General features: G+C 31.5%; 2 protein-coding genes across 2 annotated transcripts; one reads left to right on the top strand and one right to left on the bottom strand.

Annotated features, from left to right (window-relative positions):
- Positions 1 to 2,719: 2,719 nt before the first annotated feature.
- On the bottom strand, positions 2,720 to 4,036 carry LOC129871016 (early nodulin-like protein 1). The gene is made up of 2 exons (XM_055945877.1): positions 3,853 to 4,036; positions 2,720 to 3,105 (listed from the first exon to the last, which is right to left on the bottom strand). Exons 1-2 carry the CDS (start codon positions 4,034 to 4,036, stop codon positions 2,720 to 2,722), a joined length of 570 nt encoding a protein of 189 aa, XP_055801852.1.
- Positions 4,037 to 6,487: 2,451 nt separating this feature from the next.
- On the top strand, positions 6,488 to 16,113 carry LOC129870289 (transmembrane E3 ubiquitin-protein ligase FLY2-like). Its single transcript, XM_055945016.1, has 15 exons — positions 6,488 to 7,171; positions 8,195 to 8,267; positions 8,547 to 8,674; positions 9,685 to 9,800; positions 10,314 to 10,374; positions 11,332 to 11,398; positions 11,479 to 11,556; positions 12,357 to 12,514; positions 12,602 to 12,661; positions 12,740 to 12,833; positions 13,335 to 13,502; positions 14,243 to 14,571; positions 14,690 to 14,806; positions 14,926 to 15,092; positions 15,744 to 16,113. The coding sequence occupies exons 1-14, from the start codon at positions 7,013 to 7,015 to the stop codon at positions 15,025 to 15,027; spliced, it is 1,710 nt and encodes a 569-aa protein (XP_055800991.1). The 5' UTR covers positions 6,488 to 7,012; the 3' UTR covers positions 15,028 to 15,092; positions 15,744 to 16,113.
- The last annotated feature ends 4,408 nt before the right edge of the window (positions 16,114 to 20,521 follow it).

Genomic DNA, 20,521 nt, shown 5'->3' with positions numbered 1-20,521 from the left:
TAAGGCTCTATTTCTTAATTAAATCCATTTAACTCATATTCATCTAGCTCAAGTCTTATATACATTGAATATGACTCAATCAAAAAGAACTCATAGATAAAAGTTTAAATTAAATCGTTTCTTCTTAATCGAGTCAATAAAACAATAATCTCACTCATTTAGTCATACTCTTTTTGTTCATAATTTTTAAGCCGTAAAATATTTTTTTCTTACGAAATTCGTGTTAAAATAATTTTTGTTATAAGAAATTACCATTTATCGTACCTTTATATTTTTTGTGACAATACTCTTTTTCAAATTTATCAAAAGTGGCAATATCCTTCGCACTTGCATTTGTGTTTTAAACCATCACTTTAATATCTTAATTTAAATTTGTCTTGTAGAGGGAAAGAAAAAGGAGAAAAAAATGGTGGTAATAATTTTCAGATATGAAAAAGATAAAGAAAATAATTATTATAACGACAAAAATATTAATGGTTTTGATAGCGACGACAATTATAATGATAGTGTATGATGGAGATCGCAAAGAGAGAAATGAAGAAGAGGAGTTTGTCTTATTTTTATTTTTTGGAAAAAATAAAATAGGCTAAATAAACAATTTTTACACACTTATCTTTTAGTTGTATACACATTATTTCATGTTAACGAAAATTGTATTTTTTAAACTATTAAAAGCGTTCAATATGAACCAGTCTTAGATAAGGTGTTAAATTGAAAGTTGCAAACAAGTTCCTATGACTTTTTCATCGTACTTACATAAGAATAATTATAATTTATAGTATTTGTCATATAATTTCTTAATTTCATAAAAAAAAAATTGACTCACGAAAATAGAAAAGAACTATAAATTTGCATTGAAGTCCTACAAAGCATCCGCAGCAGTGGTCTAGTGGTAGAATAGTACCCTGCCATAGTACAAACTCGGGTTCGATTCCCGGATGGAGCAGTGAAAGAGCAATGATTTTCCATTGCACTATATTGTGAACTAGACAGATATACTATTTTTAAATTATATTATACATAAAAATATTTATTAAAATGTAATTTATAAATATTTTTTAAAATTTTTTCATAATTTTTGTTTTCTTTCTTACATTTAGATTTGGACTTAAGTAGCCCATCTAAATAATATACAAAAAAAACTTATCTTATAAAGTTATATTATAAAGTTAAAACTTCAAACAGTGTTGTGCCTCAATCTTATATGTTGATATTTTGTAGTAGAACTCTTTTTAAGAAGCACTGCTATGTGCTTTTTATTAGATACTATGAGAAACCCAAAAAAATCCGAAAAAATCCAAAAAACCCGAGAAACCCGAAAAACCCGAAAAAACCCGAAAAATCCGAGAAAAATTGATATCGAAAAACCCGACTTTTATTGGTTTGGTTTGGTTTATAGATTTAATAACCCGACACAAATGGTTTGGTTTGGTTTGTAAAAAATTCGAACCAACCCGGTTCATGTACACCCCTATTGTGAACGATGGGTCGTCATATTCATCTGATTACAGATGACCAAAGAGTGCATCTGAGCTCTTTTTTTGTCCACACCGGAACGCAGTCCGATATGATCGAGAGGTTTATTTCAGTGTCATATAAATGTAGTAAAGATATGATCGAGAGGTTTATTTCAGTGTCATATAGATGTAGTAAATGTTAAATTCCTTTCGACATTTTCATGTATTTACTTCTTCATATTTTGAACCTTCCTAGTGAAGCTATTAACGGAACTATTTCCACATATTTTTTCATAAATTTGTTAACATTAATTTATCTGCTAGTGGACATTATGATTATTTCTCTTTTTTATGTTTCCAAAAGATCGCAAAAATCTAATTTCAATCTCTACATCTAAGAATGGACCAACTAATAACTTCTCAAGAGCCACACTAGTACAAAGCTATTTCAAAAGCAAACGCATGTCATACATATAGTGGTCAGTTAAAACACTAGATATGAGTAAGTTTTTTGCGTTAATTCAATAATTAAAATATCACAACATAAATAAATATACAAAGTTTTTCACGAGAACTTCCTATTATTTTCATGAAGTTAGTACCTCAATCAAACAGGTTACATGCATTCATGAAAATTTCATTTAAATGATTACAACTCTATCAACTTGATTTGCACACAAACCCGTCAACATTAATGCGATTTCGGTAATTAAGCGTTTATAAACTGATTAATTAAAAACTAATAATTTCCCTAACCATAAAAAAATTGAAATTTAAATTGACATAAGATTTTTTTTTCATCTTGAGATATAAGACTATTTCTATTCTACTATCAGTGTGTGCATTTTTTAATTTTGTTAGACTACTTTTGTTACTTCAAGACTCTAGAGGAATAAATAAAAGAATTTTGCAGTGTTTTTTTCCCCTTCTTTTTGTTAGCCTCACTCGATTTGTTATTTAAATACTTTTAAAAAATGCAATCTTTGTTGTATAATATAATAAACATTAATATTTTAATTGAATCGATAAATTGAAAATTTTCTTTAGTGATGTTTGGTTGAAAAAGATTGAGCATTTCTTCTTCTTCTTTTCTTAATATTTCTTTTTCAAACTAACGCCGCCTATCTCATACAAATAAAGGTAAACAAATGCGATTAAACAAAAAATCAACAAAAAGCTGATTCAATGTACCATTTTCATTCGATCAAATTCCATTAAATCAAAGTAGGAACAACAAAAAAAGTACATTGCAACTTAAATAATTAAACCAAAATACAGAAATAAACTGCAATTATTGAACTAATAAAGCTCCAAGAAAAAAACCCACCAATAAACCCTGGGGCACCCGACGTAGCCGAAGCCGGGGCAGGTGAAACTGGGCCAGTGGATTCAACAGGTGCTGGGCTCAATGCTTCATGGGCTTTATGGGCTTTGTGGTGATTGGGTGACAACACAACAATCATGAGTTTCTGGCCCTTTTCACAATTATCTTCATGTCCACTAATGAAATAAAATGGACCTGATCCATCAAATCTGAATTTTGAATTACCATGTTCTAATTCAAGAATTGGATTGTCCTTGTTGCAATTGTTGTAATCATCTTTATCAACTAAAAGAACTGAATTTGATCCTAATTTAAACTTGAAAACTGCAAAAAAAAAAAAAAAAAGGAAAGAAGAAGAGGAGGTTAAATCATTAAAAATAAACACACACAAATTGATCGCCTCATAGTCAGAAATTCTAACAAGGAGATTTTTAGCTCAAATTTCAAGATATTAAAAATTGGTCTCTCGTGTCACTGACAAATGCAAAATTTTCACAAAGGAGTTCAATATTTATAATAAACATTATAAAAATAAAATAAAAACTTCATATACGTAGTAGGATTTTTCAATGAGAAGAGTTTTGATGAACCCTGTGACTCCACTTTTTATCAAGGAGATTCAAAAAGATTTATATATAGATATACCAAATTAGAAATAAAATCAGAAATCTAAAATATTTTTTTACCACATTTGCCCTTACACTAAATGTTTTCTTTATGTCAAGATCCAATGGCTAATGGATGCAAAAGAAAAAATTTTCAAAAGGGTTCAATATTTAATATATAACAACAACAACAACCCAGTGAAATTCCACAATACACATAAAAAATTTAAATTTATATATACAATATGATTTTCTAATAAAAGGAGTCCGATGAACCCCTCCCACTCCTAGTTTAGGGTATTCAAAAATTTATATATATAAAAATTATTTATTTTTTTCCTTATTTGTATCGTATAATTTATAAATGAAAGAAATGTAGGTAAATTCAAAAAATACAAAAATAAATATTTTTTTCTCTTTTTTTTTATTTGGTAAACAAGAGAAGAAAAAGGAGGAGAAGATTTACTGATGGTGTCATTGACTTGAAAGCGATTTCGTTCGGCCCAATGAACGTAAGATTCAGAAGGATTTAAAACCCAACCACTTTTGCCACCAGCATAAAATGTATAATTAGCTTCACATAATGAGCAACACATAAAAAAAACCCAAAAAATCAGAAAAAAATAACTTTGAGACAACAAAGACTCCATGAACATTACTAAAATTTTAGAAACCAAAAGAAGGAAATTGCAACAACAAAATAAAATAAGATGGAAGGAGAATTTTGTGGTAAAATGAGTGGAAAATTAGTAGTATTTATTGAGACATGTGTAAGAAATTACCGTTGAATTGTATTGGGAGTATATGGAAAGTGCTAGCTGGTAATTAATTGGTGTGTTAAAATATCATAATTATAATAATTTGTCTTTTATTGATTAATGAACCATATTATTTTTTTCAGAAAAATGTTTACATCTGGCAAAAATGATTATTACACATCTGGCCGTTTTTTGAAGATTTAATTTAAATTACAGATAATCTGAAATTCAAAAAAAAAAAACAAAAAAAAAACATGCAAGTTGATGAGAGTAAGCTATGTTTAAATTGATTTTAGTAAGATATTTAGTTTTCAGATGTTGTCTGTAGATTAAGATTACTATAAAAGATAGATTATAAATTATAATAGTCAACATTTTGAAATTTTGACTATTATATCTTAATTGAAACTTTTTTTGTGTTTGACTATCATATCTTGATTGAAATACTTTCTTTTGTTTGAGCAGTTAATTATCAAAGAGATTTGCTTGTAATTTTTTTTTTAATATTTCTATATGTGTAAGGCTTTAGTTTGATATATTTAAGATGTTTCTTGAAAAGTCAAAGTTATAATTCTCTATTTGAGTATATATAAGTTGAACTCAAATAAATTGTGGTTGTTAATTTATCATATAACAAATTATCGAATCATATATACCGAATTAATCTAGTATGATAATAATATAGTATTTTTTTGTGTGTGTTTTTTCTTGAGCCAATGATCTATCGAAAATAACTTTCTATCTTTCAAGATAGGAATAAGATCTACATATACACTACATATCTAAGACCCACCTTAGAGGAATACATTGAGTATGTTATTTAATGGTATAATATTTTTTTTGAATCAAAATTATCAAACGAAAATTTTCAATGGAAATTGTTGATTATTTGTCTTAATCGACAGGATAAAAAGTTATACATCGTTAGTATTCAAGTTAAACCCGCTACATAATAACAATATAAGCTTAAATTATGTAAATAGTATAAAAAATCATTATATCATCAGATCACTTTATTTGTTGTAGATAGCAAGTAACATGTCTAATTGTTAAGATATCAAATATTATATTTAATCTGCGTGTAAATATCATTTAAACAACTTAATATCATTAAAAAGAATTAAAAAGATTTTTTACTGTAACAAAGCACATAATATTTACAATAGTGACATATAGGTATGATTTCATGTTATATTTAATTTAACTATATTCTGTTAAATAACTCATAAATCATACCAAATTATCGTGATTTCAATATCATCTAAACTTATTTTATATTTTTTTAATTATCTATCCTTTATATTTTTTTCATTTTGCTAATGGTACCTTTTCAAAGCTATAAAACAATATATATATGTAAATATATATATATAATAGAATTATGAAATGTCATGCTAATTTCTACACAAATGATACCTCATTTAAACTTATTTTTTTTACTATACTATTCTTATTAATTGATGATTAATTTGATTTTAAAAATATTTTTGAGAATAAATAATTAATGCTAAAAGTAAAAAACAGAATTGTCTATTTTAAAAAATTGTTTGTTTTAATATGTTAAAAATAAATAAAAATAATAATTTATTTTTAAAATAGTAAACAAGTAAAAATAAAAATGGAGTAACTATTATTGAGTGTGATATTAGAAATCTAACTCAACTTAGCAACATATGCAAAAATAGGAATACTAAATTATTCCTGAGGAGACACCCCAACAATTTCTTGGTGCAATTCCTGCCTGTCAGCATGTCTAAGGATAGGACTGTTTTACCCAAGTGTCGGATTAGAGTGCTGATGATGATGGAGAAAATTACGTTGAAAGCGCCGTTGCGATTCAGATTTAGAGTCCGTTTGAATTGACTTTAAGTTGGTCAAAATCAACTTAAAACCCATTTTCAGTTTTTGGATGTGTTTGCCTAATGCTAACTTTAAGCCAGAAAGTTCTTAAAGTCAGTCAAAAATGAAAAGTTAGGATTCCTAACTTTTTTTTTTCTAAGTGCTTAAAGTCATATTCTTTGACCATAGAAATTACTTTTATATCCCTTATATTTTAACTAAATTCTCAAACTATCCTTTTTATTCTTTTAACCCTAAAATTCACATCATTTTCCTCATTTAAGCACTTTTATCCAAACACTCAACTGCTTATTTATAAAAATAACTTTCAGCACTTTAAAGTTCTAAAAGCACTTCATACATAAAAGTTACTTTTTTTAAGCTCATCCAAACGGACTCTTAGTTGGGGCTTTCTGGACATAGAAAAAAAAAACTATATAACAAAGAAGAGATAGGGTAACAGTCCTTCCTCCCCCTTTGGTGACAATTCAATCCCAGCCGTTAAAATAATCTTTTAGTAAACCGATGATGATTCTACAGCCCAATAATCCAGCATCTTCTATCAAAATAGTAAGCTTAATGCTTCATTGCTCCACCAGTCAAAAATTAGGAGAAGATTAATGTCACCTGCTCTTTATTAGCTTATTTTTATTTTATGCAAAACTGAAAACATCCCACTATCTTTTTTTCTTGATTGTAACTGTTTTTGAATAAAGAAATACAAGTGGGTTTTTCTTATTTTTGGTTCTTGAATTGACTAGGAAAGGCATTCTTGGTGAACCCCAAATCAATAAACCAAATGATTCTGCTTATGTTGAGCTTTCAATTTCTCTGAAGTTGATTTTTGTTGTTGGGGTTGTTGTTTTATGTTGTTTGACTTCAATTTAAGCAACCTCTTTTTCTTTCTTTCACTTAAAGTTGTCTCTTTTTTCTTTCTTTTTTTTAAAATTGTAACTGTAATGGGCTTTGTTTCTTCATCTGGGTTGCTCAAGAATTGCTTGAAAGTGAAGAATTTGAATTGATCTTGAAATGGGTATGGCAAAAAGAATGTATTTTTTGAGGTTGAAGAGGAGAAATTATGGAGTTTTGTTTAGAGTTCTTTTCAGTTTATGGTTCATCCTTGGAGGTTTTTGCCCAGTAATGGGTCTCAGGCCTCTCAGAGAAAGATATCGTTCCTGGGGAGATGAGGTTAGTATTGGAGTTACATTTTGTATCTTCATTTCCTTGTGTAATTTGCCTTTTAAAGGATAAATTATTTAGTATTGGAATGAAATTGGTCCAAATAGTGGAAAGAGTACAGCCCTAATTAGTTTAGGATTGAGGTGTAGATTGATTGATTGATTGTTGTTCTTTGAAAATTTGTTAATGTTGTAAAAGTATCACACCGTGAAGAGTGAAGATTGCTACTTTAGTTGTGAATACTGTAATAAAAATTGAAATTTTACACATTCAAGTGCTCAAGTGATGAAGTGCAATTTTTTTGTTAGATAGCTGGTGAAAGGAATTCCAAGCTATTTGCTTAACCTGCATCTGATAGGTTTAGTGCTTCATACTTTTTGAATCTTACTAAATGTAAGTTAGTTTAGCATGCATAATAGCAAGGATGGACTTATATTATGGACATTGTACAGTGAGGAGATATGGCAAATGAATAACTAACAAGGAATAGTTTGCTTTTATTTGTCCCCCCTTTTAATAAGGAACTTGCTCTTATGAGTATACTTCATTATCGTGAGAAAATCCGGAATAAGGTAGGACTTTCTCAGGACTGTTTCATGTTTATGCCTTGAGCCAAGATTTCTGCCACTCCAATCAATGCTTGACACCAAAAAGAAAATCAGGGATGATGAAATGGCTGGATAAGTTTGAGATATGAAATTATTGCTTGAAAATTCAATAAATGAGATATGAAATTATTCTAACACCTAGTCAAGACTGGATATCAAAAGCTTACTAGGAAACTGTATCAAATCAAATTTGATGCTAGCTATATTCGGTTTCTTGGTGATTAAGATCAAGGTTACTATACTTACTCAGTTATAACTTCTTGGAGCTCATTAGGAGTGTGGAATTCTGGAAAGGGCATTACATTCCTGTATTTGAACAGGGGACATGAAGATAGTATCATTGCCAAAAGTGAATAAGTCATTTTATTTGTCCCCCCTGCTCTTCATGCCTAACCATTAATTATATCCTTATTGTTTGTTGCAGTGGCTTCTTGTAAGAAAAGATGAGAATGAATTGGGGCCTTTTTCTGCTTGGAATATAACAGGAACTTACAGAGGTTTGTACAGTATGATGTTTTAGTGCATTGCTCATATACATGAGCGTGGAAGAACACTTTCGTGTTGTTCTACCATTAAAAAAAAGCTTTCCTGTCATTGTTCTTCCTTCACTCGTATGTGATGTGGTGATAACACGTTATTTATTTTGTTAAGTGATTGAGTAGAACTCATCAAATACAACATGACAGAAAATTTATGATCACTTCAATTACTAAACTCAGTTGCTGCTTCGGTCTTTTGAATCTAATAATATCCTCTCCTCAATATTTGAGCTGCAGGGTCTTGGAGGTTCCTAGATTCAACAAATAGCTCTTCCAGATTTCCTGATTTTAGGAAGTCCAATGGAAACTCGGTCCTTGAATTGATTAGTAATCCAACAAAAATAACTGGTGTACATTATGTTCAGGTAGTCCTGTCATCATTAAATAAGTGTTCTTTATGAAATGCTATGTTAAATCCTTGTTCTCCACACAAATACTTGTCTCTAACCTATTAATTGTCTATGTCATTGTGTCCCAATAGATTTACTGAATTTTAAGTTGATGACTTGGGTAGTTTACTTCTCTTTCTATCTTGAGAGAACATCTATCATAAGTCATAGCTGGACTTGCTGCATGCCATGCTTTTTTACTGTACTTCACTTGCTCATCTAATAAAGCATATGATGTTTCCAAGCAAAACTTGCTATAATTGACTGTATGTTTGTAGAAAACCATATTTTTATAAGGTTTTCTAATTTTGGTATACATCTTGTATAGGGGCGAGTTTTGCTCTTCATTAAAAAGATCTTCTTTTCTAAAACCATATTTTGTCAAAAATCAAAATGAACATATATCCTCAATCATATGGTAAATGTGAAATTGCATGTTCCTCATGAAGGCGCTAATCAATGATGACATAGCTCCAGTTTTAGTTAGTTTTTATGTCATTTTTAGTAAGTTCATCCGACCCCCCTTTGGCGGAAAATTACATTGTTTATACATGGTTGATATTATTTTCTATGTATATACAGTAGATGTTGAATCCCCTTTGGCTTCTTCATGTGTCCACTTTCTCATATTTTGAACCCTCTTAGTGAATATCCTGGTTCTGCCACTACCGATAGGCACTTGCAAGATTGCAAACGATGGAATTATCAATGTTGTAATCTCAACACCTTAGTCTGGTGTGCTTACTGAATACTGATTCTAGCTTGCTTCTTTGTTGTAATGTATTGCTATCCTTTGATGAGTGCTGAAAGCAGTGAAACACACGATTCTTAAAAATTGAAGTCCAATACACTTACTCTAATGCAGATTAACTATTGATAGTAATGTTTATAGGCATTTCATCTTTCTTAGATGATGATACTTCTAACACAGAAATTGCACATTTCTATGGTTTAATCTTTAATTGATCTCATTTTCCAAACAACAGGGTGCAATAATTTTCCATGATGTTTTTGACAATGAACATGGAGTTGGTGGAGCACAAATCAGGGTAGAAGGTGTATATATATGGCCATTTAGACAACTTCGAATGGTAGCTTACAGGTACTAGTTCTTATTTGGTACCTAAGCTGAAAGGAAATTTCTAACATCATCTATCTTGTGCACCATGGAAGAAATTGATATAAAAATATGCTAAAGTATTTAAGTAATTCACGCCGAAAGTGTATAATAGTTGTTTCCTATCTTTGAAATGCTTCAGTCCTAAGAAGATGCCACACAGACCTTTTATCCTTCTAAATGAATCCACTAAGAAAATGTATTTACAATATAAAACAATGGATGGTTAGGATGGGTGTCTTTGCAGAGCTTTAAGCACTCAAGTAATTCATGCCAGAAATTTACAATTGTTACTAACATTTAGACTTTAGTTGCTATAGTCCTTATCTCATGCTTAAGGATTCCAATTAAATTTTTTTTTTTTTTTATGGAAATCGTCATCAAAGTTTCTAAATCTTGTGTTCTTCAGAACATGGAATGTAAATTTTAGGTATTGGTTCACACATCATGCTATTTTAATGTGCTTCGTCAACTCACAGTCATGCTTCTAATTTGCAGTGGCAAAGATGGTGAGTTTGGCCAGGAAGATGATTATCTGTTATCAAATCCATATCACTTGGTATTAATTACAACAATATGTCATTTGTCCTCAAGCATGAATTACTGAGTGTAGCTTTGACATGACTCCTGATGATCATCTGTTACAATGAGTTCTGCTGCTGCTTGAATCAGTTGACATACTTTAAATTACTTCAGCAGTGTTACATATTTATTTTCTTTATATTTGAAGAGCATAATGCTTGAATACCATTAAGAATTTACATGCTTTGACTTTTATATACGATATTTCGGTAATGGGTATAACAATTTCAAAACTTTTCTCTTCCACTTTCTTAGGGCTCCTTTTGTCTACTGTATTTCTCTTTCTTTAAAGTAATTTGCAGGGAATAGCTTTTTATTACCATTTGAAACTTTAGCACATGTGGATTAGCATAAGTAGAATTTGTTTTCAAAGTGGAGATGATGAGGGAGGATTACGAATACTATTCATATCCGGCTTCCTTTTCTTTTATCCTTTCCTTTTCCCTTCCTTATTTGTTGTTTCAAAAAGGTTTTTGTATATTCCATTCTTCTCGTGGTAAGGTATTCACATGTTCTAGATAAATGAACGATATATCTGGATAAGCTTCGGGTCAATGGTCTCAAAAAGTCAATTCACATTACATATGCCTTCTTTTTTCTCTTATCTCCGTTTTACATTGTAAAAAACATATGCTTATGCAGTCCGGTTTTGCTTCTTTGTAATCAAATAGCAGAAAATGAGAACTGTTCTTAATCTTTTGTTCTTCCACAATGGCAGCTAATTACTATCAGATATCTCATATTCCATGGTAGTCAAATTCAAATTATTTGGAAAAGATAAAAAGGAGGCTACTTATCAGGATTTTTTTGTGTTCCATAATGGTCATGATGATTACTTTAGATGTACATCCCTTTCATGTGACAATAATTCGAGTTTAAGACTTTATGAAGATTTCTGTCATTGAAAAATGACTTGCTTTATCTTTGTTGACAGCTTGGAGTTTTCTCGTCCCAGATATTCCAGGAGTCTTCTCGAGATAAGATTTGGAAAAAGAAACACTGTAATAATTTATTTTTTTAACATTGATCCAATTTACTGTTTTAGCTCCTGTCTAACTTATGTATCTTTTTGTTTCTGCAGCACCGTTTTACGAGATGGAGAAAAATTGTAATATTGAAATTGCTGCACAAATTGCTCGTGTCTCATCCTCCTCAAATGGTCCTTGGCTTTTCTTATTTACCTTTCACCTTTGATACGACTCAAGCATCAAGAGGATACATTTCTTCTCTGGATCATTTGACCTTATGCTTCCCAATTCATTCATTTCATGAACTCTGTTTTATATTTTTTTTACTCCAATAATCATCAAGAAAGGTTTTTTTAATAAGATTAGGTTAATCATCAAGAAAAGATTTTTGTCATTACTCATTCATGTCTTAGGTATTTTAGCTTTTGACGCCTATCAATGTTCTAAAGTTAATTTGACAAGATCACCCTGCATTATGTTACCTAAGCTACTTCTTTTGTATTATTTATTCAGGATCTTCATATGCTTTTCTGCATGTTCATCAAAATTTTCCAATCTATGTATGTACCATGATGCAGTTTGCCCAAACACAGAAAGAGAGAGGGGGGGGTGCTTCTTTTTCTTTTCTGTTAAGAAATCAATGCTGGCCCTAACTTAACCCCGAAAGTTAGCTCAAGAGGTGAGGATTGTCCAAGCCATATAAAGAGACCACCCATCCCCTTCTAGAGTATGGGTAATTTAATATGGGGACCCAACATCGGGATACAAGAATTGGGATAAGTCCTGCTAGAAATGGATCTTGGGCCTAACTCAACCCCAAAGACTAGCTCAAGGGTGCTATATAAAGAGACCATCCATCCCCTTCACCACCGATATGGGACTTCTTCACATTTTCTTTATTCCATTTTAATGCGTATCTCAATTCAGTATTCAACTTATCCATAAGCATGTGCAAAATATCAGGAGTAAGTGATTTATTTTCCTTTCTCAGATGGAGCTCGTGATCATTATCACCTAGAAGGATTGATAGAGAGCCCTTCAGTGGATGCTGATGGAGACTGTTTCTCACCAATGCTTTTGAATGCTACTTCTGTCAATATAGAGGTTTACTACAACAAAGCAGTGAACTACACATTGATGGTCACATTTGTATCCTACAACACTTCTCATTTTTATGCATATTATTTTTGTAACAGATATCACTTGTCTGGATTCTTTAACTTCCTGATCCTCCAGATATCTTTTCTGCAAGTGCTCCTTCTGATTCGACAGATGGAACATAGCAACACCCAATCAGTAGGACTCTCTTTCTCTCTCTCTCTCTCTCTCTCTCTCTCATAAAGCCTAGAATGACATGTGATATTCTTTTTCTAGGGAGCTGCCAAAGTTTCAATTCTGATGATTGGACAACAGGCTATCATGGATGCTTATCTTTGTCTTTTGCATCTGACTGCAGGGATACTTGTTGGTAAGTTTGATAAGTGCTGTTGTCTTGGTAATCCCAGCTAGTACAGATACATTTACAGAGTTCTCTGCAAGCTAATCAAACCTTGTGATCAGGTTCTAGTTTGATTTCATATGGAACACTGAGGTAGCATCTAGCATTATACAATTATACATGGACATTGTTAGGATCATGTTAACAAGTCATTACTATATCATATTCTTCTGCCTCATTTGTCACTTTTGGAAGAAGCAGTGTTAGAAGTTTATGTCGACGGTTCTTCAAATGAGTTTTACATTCTTAGCAAGTGCACTCTTTTCTGGTAGCGAACTTACGTTGTTAGATATTGTCAATGAAGCCCTGCATTGGGTCTCAAGTATTACTTTTATGTAATTTTTCTGTTCAGAGAAGTCTCTCCATACTTCTATTCATTTCTTGCTCGGTTAATTAAGTGTTCGAAGTAAAAGCTGGTCACTGCTTTCTTATGGCACTGTTCGTCCTTCCCTTTCTTTCATTCTTTTGCAGAATCCCTTTTCAATGCTTTTGCAACTGCTGCATTCTTCAAATTTGTTGTCTTCTCGATATTTGAGATGAGATATCTACTTGCTATATGGAAGGCAAATAGGCCCATGAATAGCGGAGAGGGTTGGGAAGCAATGAGGCGCGAATTGTCAGTCCTTTACAGCCGTTTCTGTAAGTATCTTTTACTTGAGGTGGACTTGTATCACAACAGTTAACAGAATCAGCAAGTGAAATTCGTTTAATATGCATGCCTATATTATCAATACGCAGGCTGCTATTGAAAGGGTAGTTAGATGTTACAATCAAATAATGTATCTGAGTTTCACTGTTTCCACGCCTTTGTTTGTTCAATTTTGCTTGTGTACAGGCTAATGAATTAATCACTTTTTTGTTAATCTATTTTCCCTAATTTTTTGTGTGAGGTACCTAGAGGCTCTAATTTCAGTATCTCTAATTATTTATTCAAAAACAAACAAACTGGGCTACACAGTTTGAGAACTTTTGATATAACAGAATGATCCTGAGAAGGCTTCAGTGTCTGAACTGCAGAAAAGAAAGTAACAAGGGAAAAATAACAGTGTTCAACATAGAATGAGCTTTGCTTTTAGATGAGCTCTAAAGCAAATGCAATTGTTAGCTACTTACTAAATCATATAGAAAAAGAAAGAAAATCTAATATACTATTACAGCAGGAGTATTATGCCGTTGCCATTCTAACATCTCTTAACATAATGAGCTAAAGTTCTTTGACTCGGTACAAGAGAAAGATTTTCCAAAGAAACGTCAAAGCATTTCCACCGGGCCAATCCAATGTCTTTCTCCTTTGAAAGTTGGGCCACTTCAGTTGCATTTGCAATAGGTCATAAACAATTTGCTAGCATTTACCTTTTCCTTTTCTGAATCTTTTGCAGATGGGATCCTTTTAGGCGGTCTATTGTTCATGTACGAGTTTCACAAGTTTTTGCGCCCTATTCTTCTGCTTTTACACTCATTCTGGATACCTCAAATTGTAACTAATGTCATTCGTGACTCAAGAAAACCTTTGCACCCTCATTACATCTTGGGAATGACTGTTACTCGTCTGGCAATTCCATTATATGTCTTTGGCTGTCCTCACAATTTCATGCGTATAGAGCCTGACAAGAATTGGTGCATCTGTTTGGGAGTTTTTATTGCGCTGCAGGCATCAATTCTTCTGTTGCAGCGCTATCTTGGATCTCGGTGGTTCATTCCACGTCAGGTTATTTGATACTGCTCTTTCAGTTGAAACTCTTAAGGATTATTTGTTGAAAGCAGAAAAAACTGAAAATGTTCAATGCTGCCATTTATCTTACGTAAGATCTATTGTGTTGTTGCAGATTTTACCCGAGAAGTACAACTATTATAGAAGGTTTGATCAGGGTGCAAATCAGGCCACTGACTGTGTTATTTGCATGACTGCTATTGATCATACTCAACGCTCAAGTAATTGCATGGTACTATATATATGGTCATAACAGAAAAAATCTCTAGCTTAATTTAGTGTTCCTATTAGAATGCGATTTTAACTCGAAAAAGCATGCCCAGTTAGTAATTGGCATAATGTGATGTTCAGGTGACACCTTGTGATCATTTCTTTCACTCTGGTTGTTTGCAAAGATGGATGGACATAAAGATGGAGTGTCCAACATGCCGGCGTCCCCTTCCACCAGCTTGAATAAATGTTATTTCTTTAATCATCTTGATATAGAGCAACTGACATTGCCCGGCCTGTTTATAAAGGTAAATGGCTTTGCTTGAAGATATATTTGAACACCAGATAATGACTGACCTTTTTTGTTGCAAGCTCTGTTGTGTACTATCAGTCTAATCAAATTCAGCAGTAGTTCATTGTGATTTTACTTTTAACAATGCTATTGTTTAAAATGTCTGCCCTGTAGCTTGCCATTGTCTGAGTAAAGACTAGGGATGTGTTCGGTATGGAGGATAACATTTTCCGCAAAACATTTTCTAATTCTCATGTTCAGTTGGTCAAAAATTTTGGAAAACATTTTCTATAGGAAACACAAGCTCATTTTTGGAAACATGACTTCCCTAGAGAAAGTAGGAAAAACAAGTTACACAAGTGGCATTCCAGATTGATTCTGTCCTCTCCACCCTCCAGCACACCTCATCTTCAACCCCATCCTCACCACCCTACATCCACACCCCACCTCCCAAAGTATTTGTCTAGATTATATACAAATGCTTTTATACGTACCGAATGCAAGAAAATAAGTAAGGACTCCACTGATTTTCCAGGAAAACATTTTCCTTCATACCGAACACACCCTACATCATGATTATTTTCCTTGTAAATAGATGTTTGAAGGTCGCTTTTTTCCTACGATCCAGAAGGAAAAATGTTTGAAAAAGCTTCGTTATCTCTTTCAGGTTGGAGACTCAGAGAATACACAAGAAGTAGTTTTCTGTATCAAAAAGTTTGAACACAGATTCACAAGACTTGCTGTGAAGATGCCGTTTAATGTACATTTCTAATATAATATCTTGTTGATCAACTGTCTATTCTTTTCTAATATTTCACCACAATCAGATTTCTTTGAGAAATACATTTACTTTCAGTTTAGAGCAAACTTTGTTGGAAAAATGTAGTTATTTCCAAGTTGGAAATTCAAGACTGTAAGTTGATATCTTCAAGAGGTAAATTACAGGTACATAGCAGATATGTTTGGTGTTAAAAAACAAGTGATATGTTATACCATCTGTATAATTGCTTGAATAATAGACATTCCTTCTGTTTGAATTTGTTTGTCAAGTTTTGACTTGATACGGAGTTTAAGAAAGTAATTTTTTTTGAATATTGTGGTCTTAAACTAAAGATACATAGAATGTATCAAAATGTTCTTTAATCTTGTGGTCTTAAACATTTTATATGGAAAAGTTGAAATTAAAGAGTTGTAAGAAAAGGAAAGAAATTCTTCTTGAAACGAACTAAAAAGAAAAGTAAGACGAACAAATTGTAATGGATAGAGTATATAATATATTGTCGTACAGAATGTTGTGTGGATTGAAAAGCTAATTTCAGTGAAACCTATGGAGTCTTTGATCATGATTGAGCTTGCATGTTGTGATGATACAGAAACTGAAAGTATTTTGGATAACTAGGTTTTTTATGATATGCTTTTATATTTTCAGGGATCAAGTTGTTTATGACGAAACGAAATCAGGAAATAGCCCCAATTGCAAAATTATAGAAGATTATTTTTTAAGATGAACCAATTCTATCGACACTCCTAATTTTCCATATCATATCAAGGAGTGTGATGAAATATTTGAAGACTCCTCATTTTTAATGGGAGGTTTTAATTTTAAATTCTAAAACAGAAATATATTTCGACTCCTCATTTTTAATGGGAGGTTTTAATTTTAAATTCTAAAACATATATATGGTAAAACTAAGAGATAAACATGACAAGACAAGTTGAGAAAGGGAGTACTGAGTAGGATTTTACAACAATCATTTAAAAACCTTGAACTTTTATCAACAATTAATCATTTTAATTTTAAATCGTTTTAATTTGGTATCAGAGCGAGAAGTTTCTGTGGACACTAAATGAAAAGACATCCTGCTCATAGAGACTGCAGATCGAGATATTGGTTATTATATAGGGAATATAAGCTAAAACAGACAGCTATAAAATTGAAAAAAGCGTTAGAGGACTATCTTCACATAGTAGAAACCATAGATGCTATAGATAAAACATATCAGATCAGAGAAAGACGATTAGTTAGAGGAGACCTTATTAGTGCCCTAAAGTGGGAAATTCAAAGCCAAGAAAGTGATCTAAAATATAGTGGTAATAGAATTGCTTGGTGTTATAGAAGAATTAGTAAAAAAACATATCAATTAGGATAAAGTTGGTTATGCAAAATCAACCTTTATTTCAAAGATATAAAAGAGTATCTGGTTGGCTACAAGAAGAATTAAGACATCGCTCAGAAGTTAAGCAGTCAGAAAAAGAACTACGACTAGTCATAGATCAATACTCCTCATATCATCCAGACCAGCATACAACGTATCTACAGACTCAATTAAACAATCTAAAAACACAAATAGTATATTCTGAAATTAGAATAAGACAATATAAAAAGATACTAAACTCTATTCCACTAGGATAAATATATTAATGACATTAGAATACATAAGAAGAGTTAGGCAAAAACAAAAGTGGATATACGAAAAAAGGAAATATAGGACCGAACTCAAGAAAAACCTAGCCTGGTTAGAACAACAACTAGACAACCCAGCTTTTAAAATAAAACCATATACAACAGAAGAATTATATAAAAAACAAACTGAATTAAGAGCAGAACTACTAAGACAAATTACCGAAATAAAAGAAGATATAACATTTAGCAAATATAGGATAGAAATGTATAAAGTATTTTGGCAATTTACTTCTTTAGGATAGACAAAATAGATCCTCTAAAACACTTAGAATATTTAGATCTTAGAATACATCCAGAAATGAAATACAGAATTATACATAAAACTAATACCATTAGGTGTAATTTCTCGCAAGGAGAACATATATTACACTGTGAAGACAAACATCATAATACGTTAGTCGACCTAATCATAAATCTTAGTGATAATACTCAGCTAAAAGATAAGGTAATAATATGCCTCCTAGAAACTATAGAATCTACCGTAAACAAACAAAGACTTTAAATAAGTTAGAACAAAATTTCGATTTCCTTAAAACGCAACAACTAGAGGTAGATAGAAAAATACATTTTTTGAACACTAAATTTAACCTTGAAAAAATACCTACTAAACCAGAAATAGAAAGGTTAATAAAAACAATTCTAGAAACACCTAAAGAAATAAAAGTACGAAACACTCAGATAATAACAAAAATCACAGAACAAATAGAATATATCATTTCTGAAATCAACAACTTAAAAGAAGTAATAAAAAGACTAGAACAAATTTCTCTTTCATGAACGAAGAAGATATAAACTATATAAAAGCTCTAGAAATCTCGACCAAATACCATGACGACCCAATAGGATTTACAAGACATATTCCGAACAGCACTTCAGACAAAATTATTGTAAAACAAAATAATACAATAATAGCATTACTAATAGAATTAAATATTAAAATAGATAAGATACTAAAGGAAAAGCAACCTGAAGTACAAATACCGCAACTTCCTAACAGAGAAATAGATGCTTTAGTAAATCAATGAAAAAGAATAGAAATAACCCCCCACAAAGAAAAAATACAAGTTGTCAAAAAACCATAACCATGAACCTTTTTTCACACAAGTCTAGATCAACAGACGAAGAAAATATCCAAAGAAACAAACCAAGCGTAAGCTACTCGGATAATAGAATACAAAATAATCTCATATCTAGGATACTATCTAGGAGAAGAAGCTTTAATGATGAACAGAACCAAGAATTAAATGAAGTAGTAGATGTAGATAAAGACTTACAAATTTTCCAACAAAATCAACTGAAACTATTAAACCCAAAGACTCTATACAAAGTAGGATGTTTCTCTAAAGATAATCAACTATACCGACACTATAGAGAAGAACAAATATCAACCCTAGGAGAAAATTGTTCGAGTCTAAACTTAGTAACTCCTAATTTCTTAAAGACTATAAATGCCATAGACTAATGATGATGCATATGGGATTAATTGTTATAGGAATTAAAGGATTAACCAGAAAAAATTTAGGCGCTAAGGTACTAATAGTAATATATGACGACAGATGGTCAGACCTGAAAAAATCAATAATAGGATTAACTGAAGTAGATATGACAAATAATGGAGGAATATTCTATGTAAGCCCAGACTTTTTAATGAATCTAAATGAATTTGGTGAACATATTAAAATAGGAATACAAACCAAAGGATATGAAGAAATGAATAAAGGTAATAACCTACTAATGTGTTTAGGATTTATAGAAAAAATGATGTTAAGTAGTAATACAAAATTTAAACTCCAAATTAACGATGTAGTAGAAGTAATGGGAAACAAAGGAATAAAATTAATAAAACCAATTAAAATCAATCCAGAAGAATACGCAGGATTAGAATGGAACCTAGATAAATTAAGTAAACCTAAAGAATTTATACCAACCAACCATTTAATGTACACTAGTTCCAAAGGAGAAACCTCAATAAGGTTTATAGATTATAATTATACAAATCAGAAGTTAGCAGATGACACAGACACAGAAAGTACAATAGCTACAGAACAAGAAGAGTTTATGAATATAGAGTTAATACAAGAAGGATGCGAAGTAGAAAATGCTATAGAAATAGCAAAAGAATTATACAAAGAAAATAAATATAGTAGATTCAAATGTAAAGGTTGCCAAAGAGGAAAAATGGATATTGTTGAAGCTATAGAACATTTTAGAATATGCTAAAAAAGAAATGACAACCTAGCATATAGAATAGAAGATGTTAAAGAACTTGATGAAAGTAATAACATAAAAGACACAGAAGACTAAGAATCTTTAGATGACATAAATGTCACGCCCCGAGAGGGTACCCTAGGCGTGGCCGGCACTCAGAAACCATTTCTGACTTCTGAGAGAACCACTTGGTCTCATTTCTTATTTATTCATGAGCGGAAGACTTAAGAATACTAATGTGGGCTTGTCATAATCAAAGGAAAAATAGATAATTATTAGAAGAAGTAGTTTCTAAGGAGAACTACTCCGATTACATCATCAGACTCTGTCTATGAAGCCTCTAATACTCTTAGATGGTGCCAATGACATGTCCATGGCTACCTCAAAAGAAACATCACACTCAACAATAATAAAAGGATAAGGAGTTCCTTCGAATACAAGAAGGACTCACCAAATAGCTGAAAAGAAATGATCTTCAACGATGCGCCTGTTGAGGATCTCTAACACCTGTATCTGCATCATAAAACGATGCAGGTCGAATGACGTCAGTACGTGGAATGTACGAGTATGTAAAATGGCAGGAAGGTAAGGATAGATATCAAGATACTCCTCTCAATAAAACTCAGCTCAGAACTCAACATCATCTCAACATGAATATGTAATGCAAGTTTAAAATATAATAATAAAAATAATAGTAATAAGCAATGCTTACTCAGTTGGGAGTTTCTCTAACCGACAACCATCACTTATGAGCTAGCGATGATACAACGAAG

The sequence above is a fragment of the Solanum dulcamara genome, chromosome 10 (genome assembly GCF_947179165.1).
Source record: "Solanum dulcamara chromosome 10, daSolDulc1.2, whole genome shotgun sequence".
NCBI classification, from domain to species: Eukaryota; Viridiplantae; Streptophyta; class Magnoliopsida; order Solanales; family Solanaceae; genus Solanum; species Solanum dulcamara.
The sequence above is the reverse complement of the archived record's forward strand: the minus strand, read 5'-3'. Positions and strand labels throughout refer to the sequence as shown.

Coding starts and splice junctions, on each gene's coding strand:
- LOC129870289 (XM_055945016.1), top strand. CDS start 7,013: ATGGGTATGGCAAAAAGAATGTATTTTTTGAGGTTGAAGAGGAGAAAT. Junction 12,834..13,334: donor GACTGCAGGGATACTTGTTG/GTAAGTTTGATA, acceptor ATTCTTTTGCAG/AATCCCTTTTCAATGCTTTT. Junction 14,572..14,689: donor GGTGGTTCATTCCACGTCAG/GTTATTTGATAC, acceptor GTGTTGTTGCAG/ATTTTACCCGAGAAGTACAA.
- LOC129871016 (XM_055945877.1), bottom strand. CDS start 4,036: ATGGAGTCTTTGTTGTCTCAAAGTTATTTTTTTCTGATTTTTTGGGTT. Junction 3,106..3,852: donor TCAAGTCAATGACACCATCA/GTAAATCTTCTC, acceptor TTTTTTTTGCAG/TTTTCAAGTTTAAATTAGGA.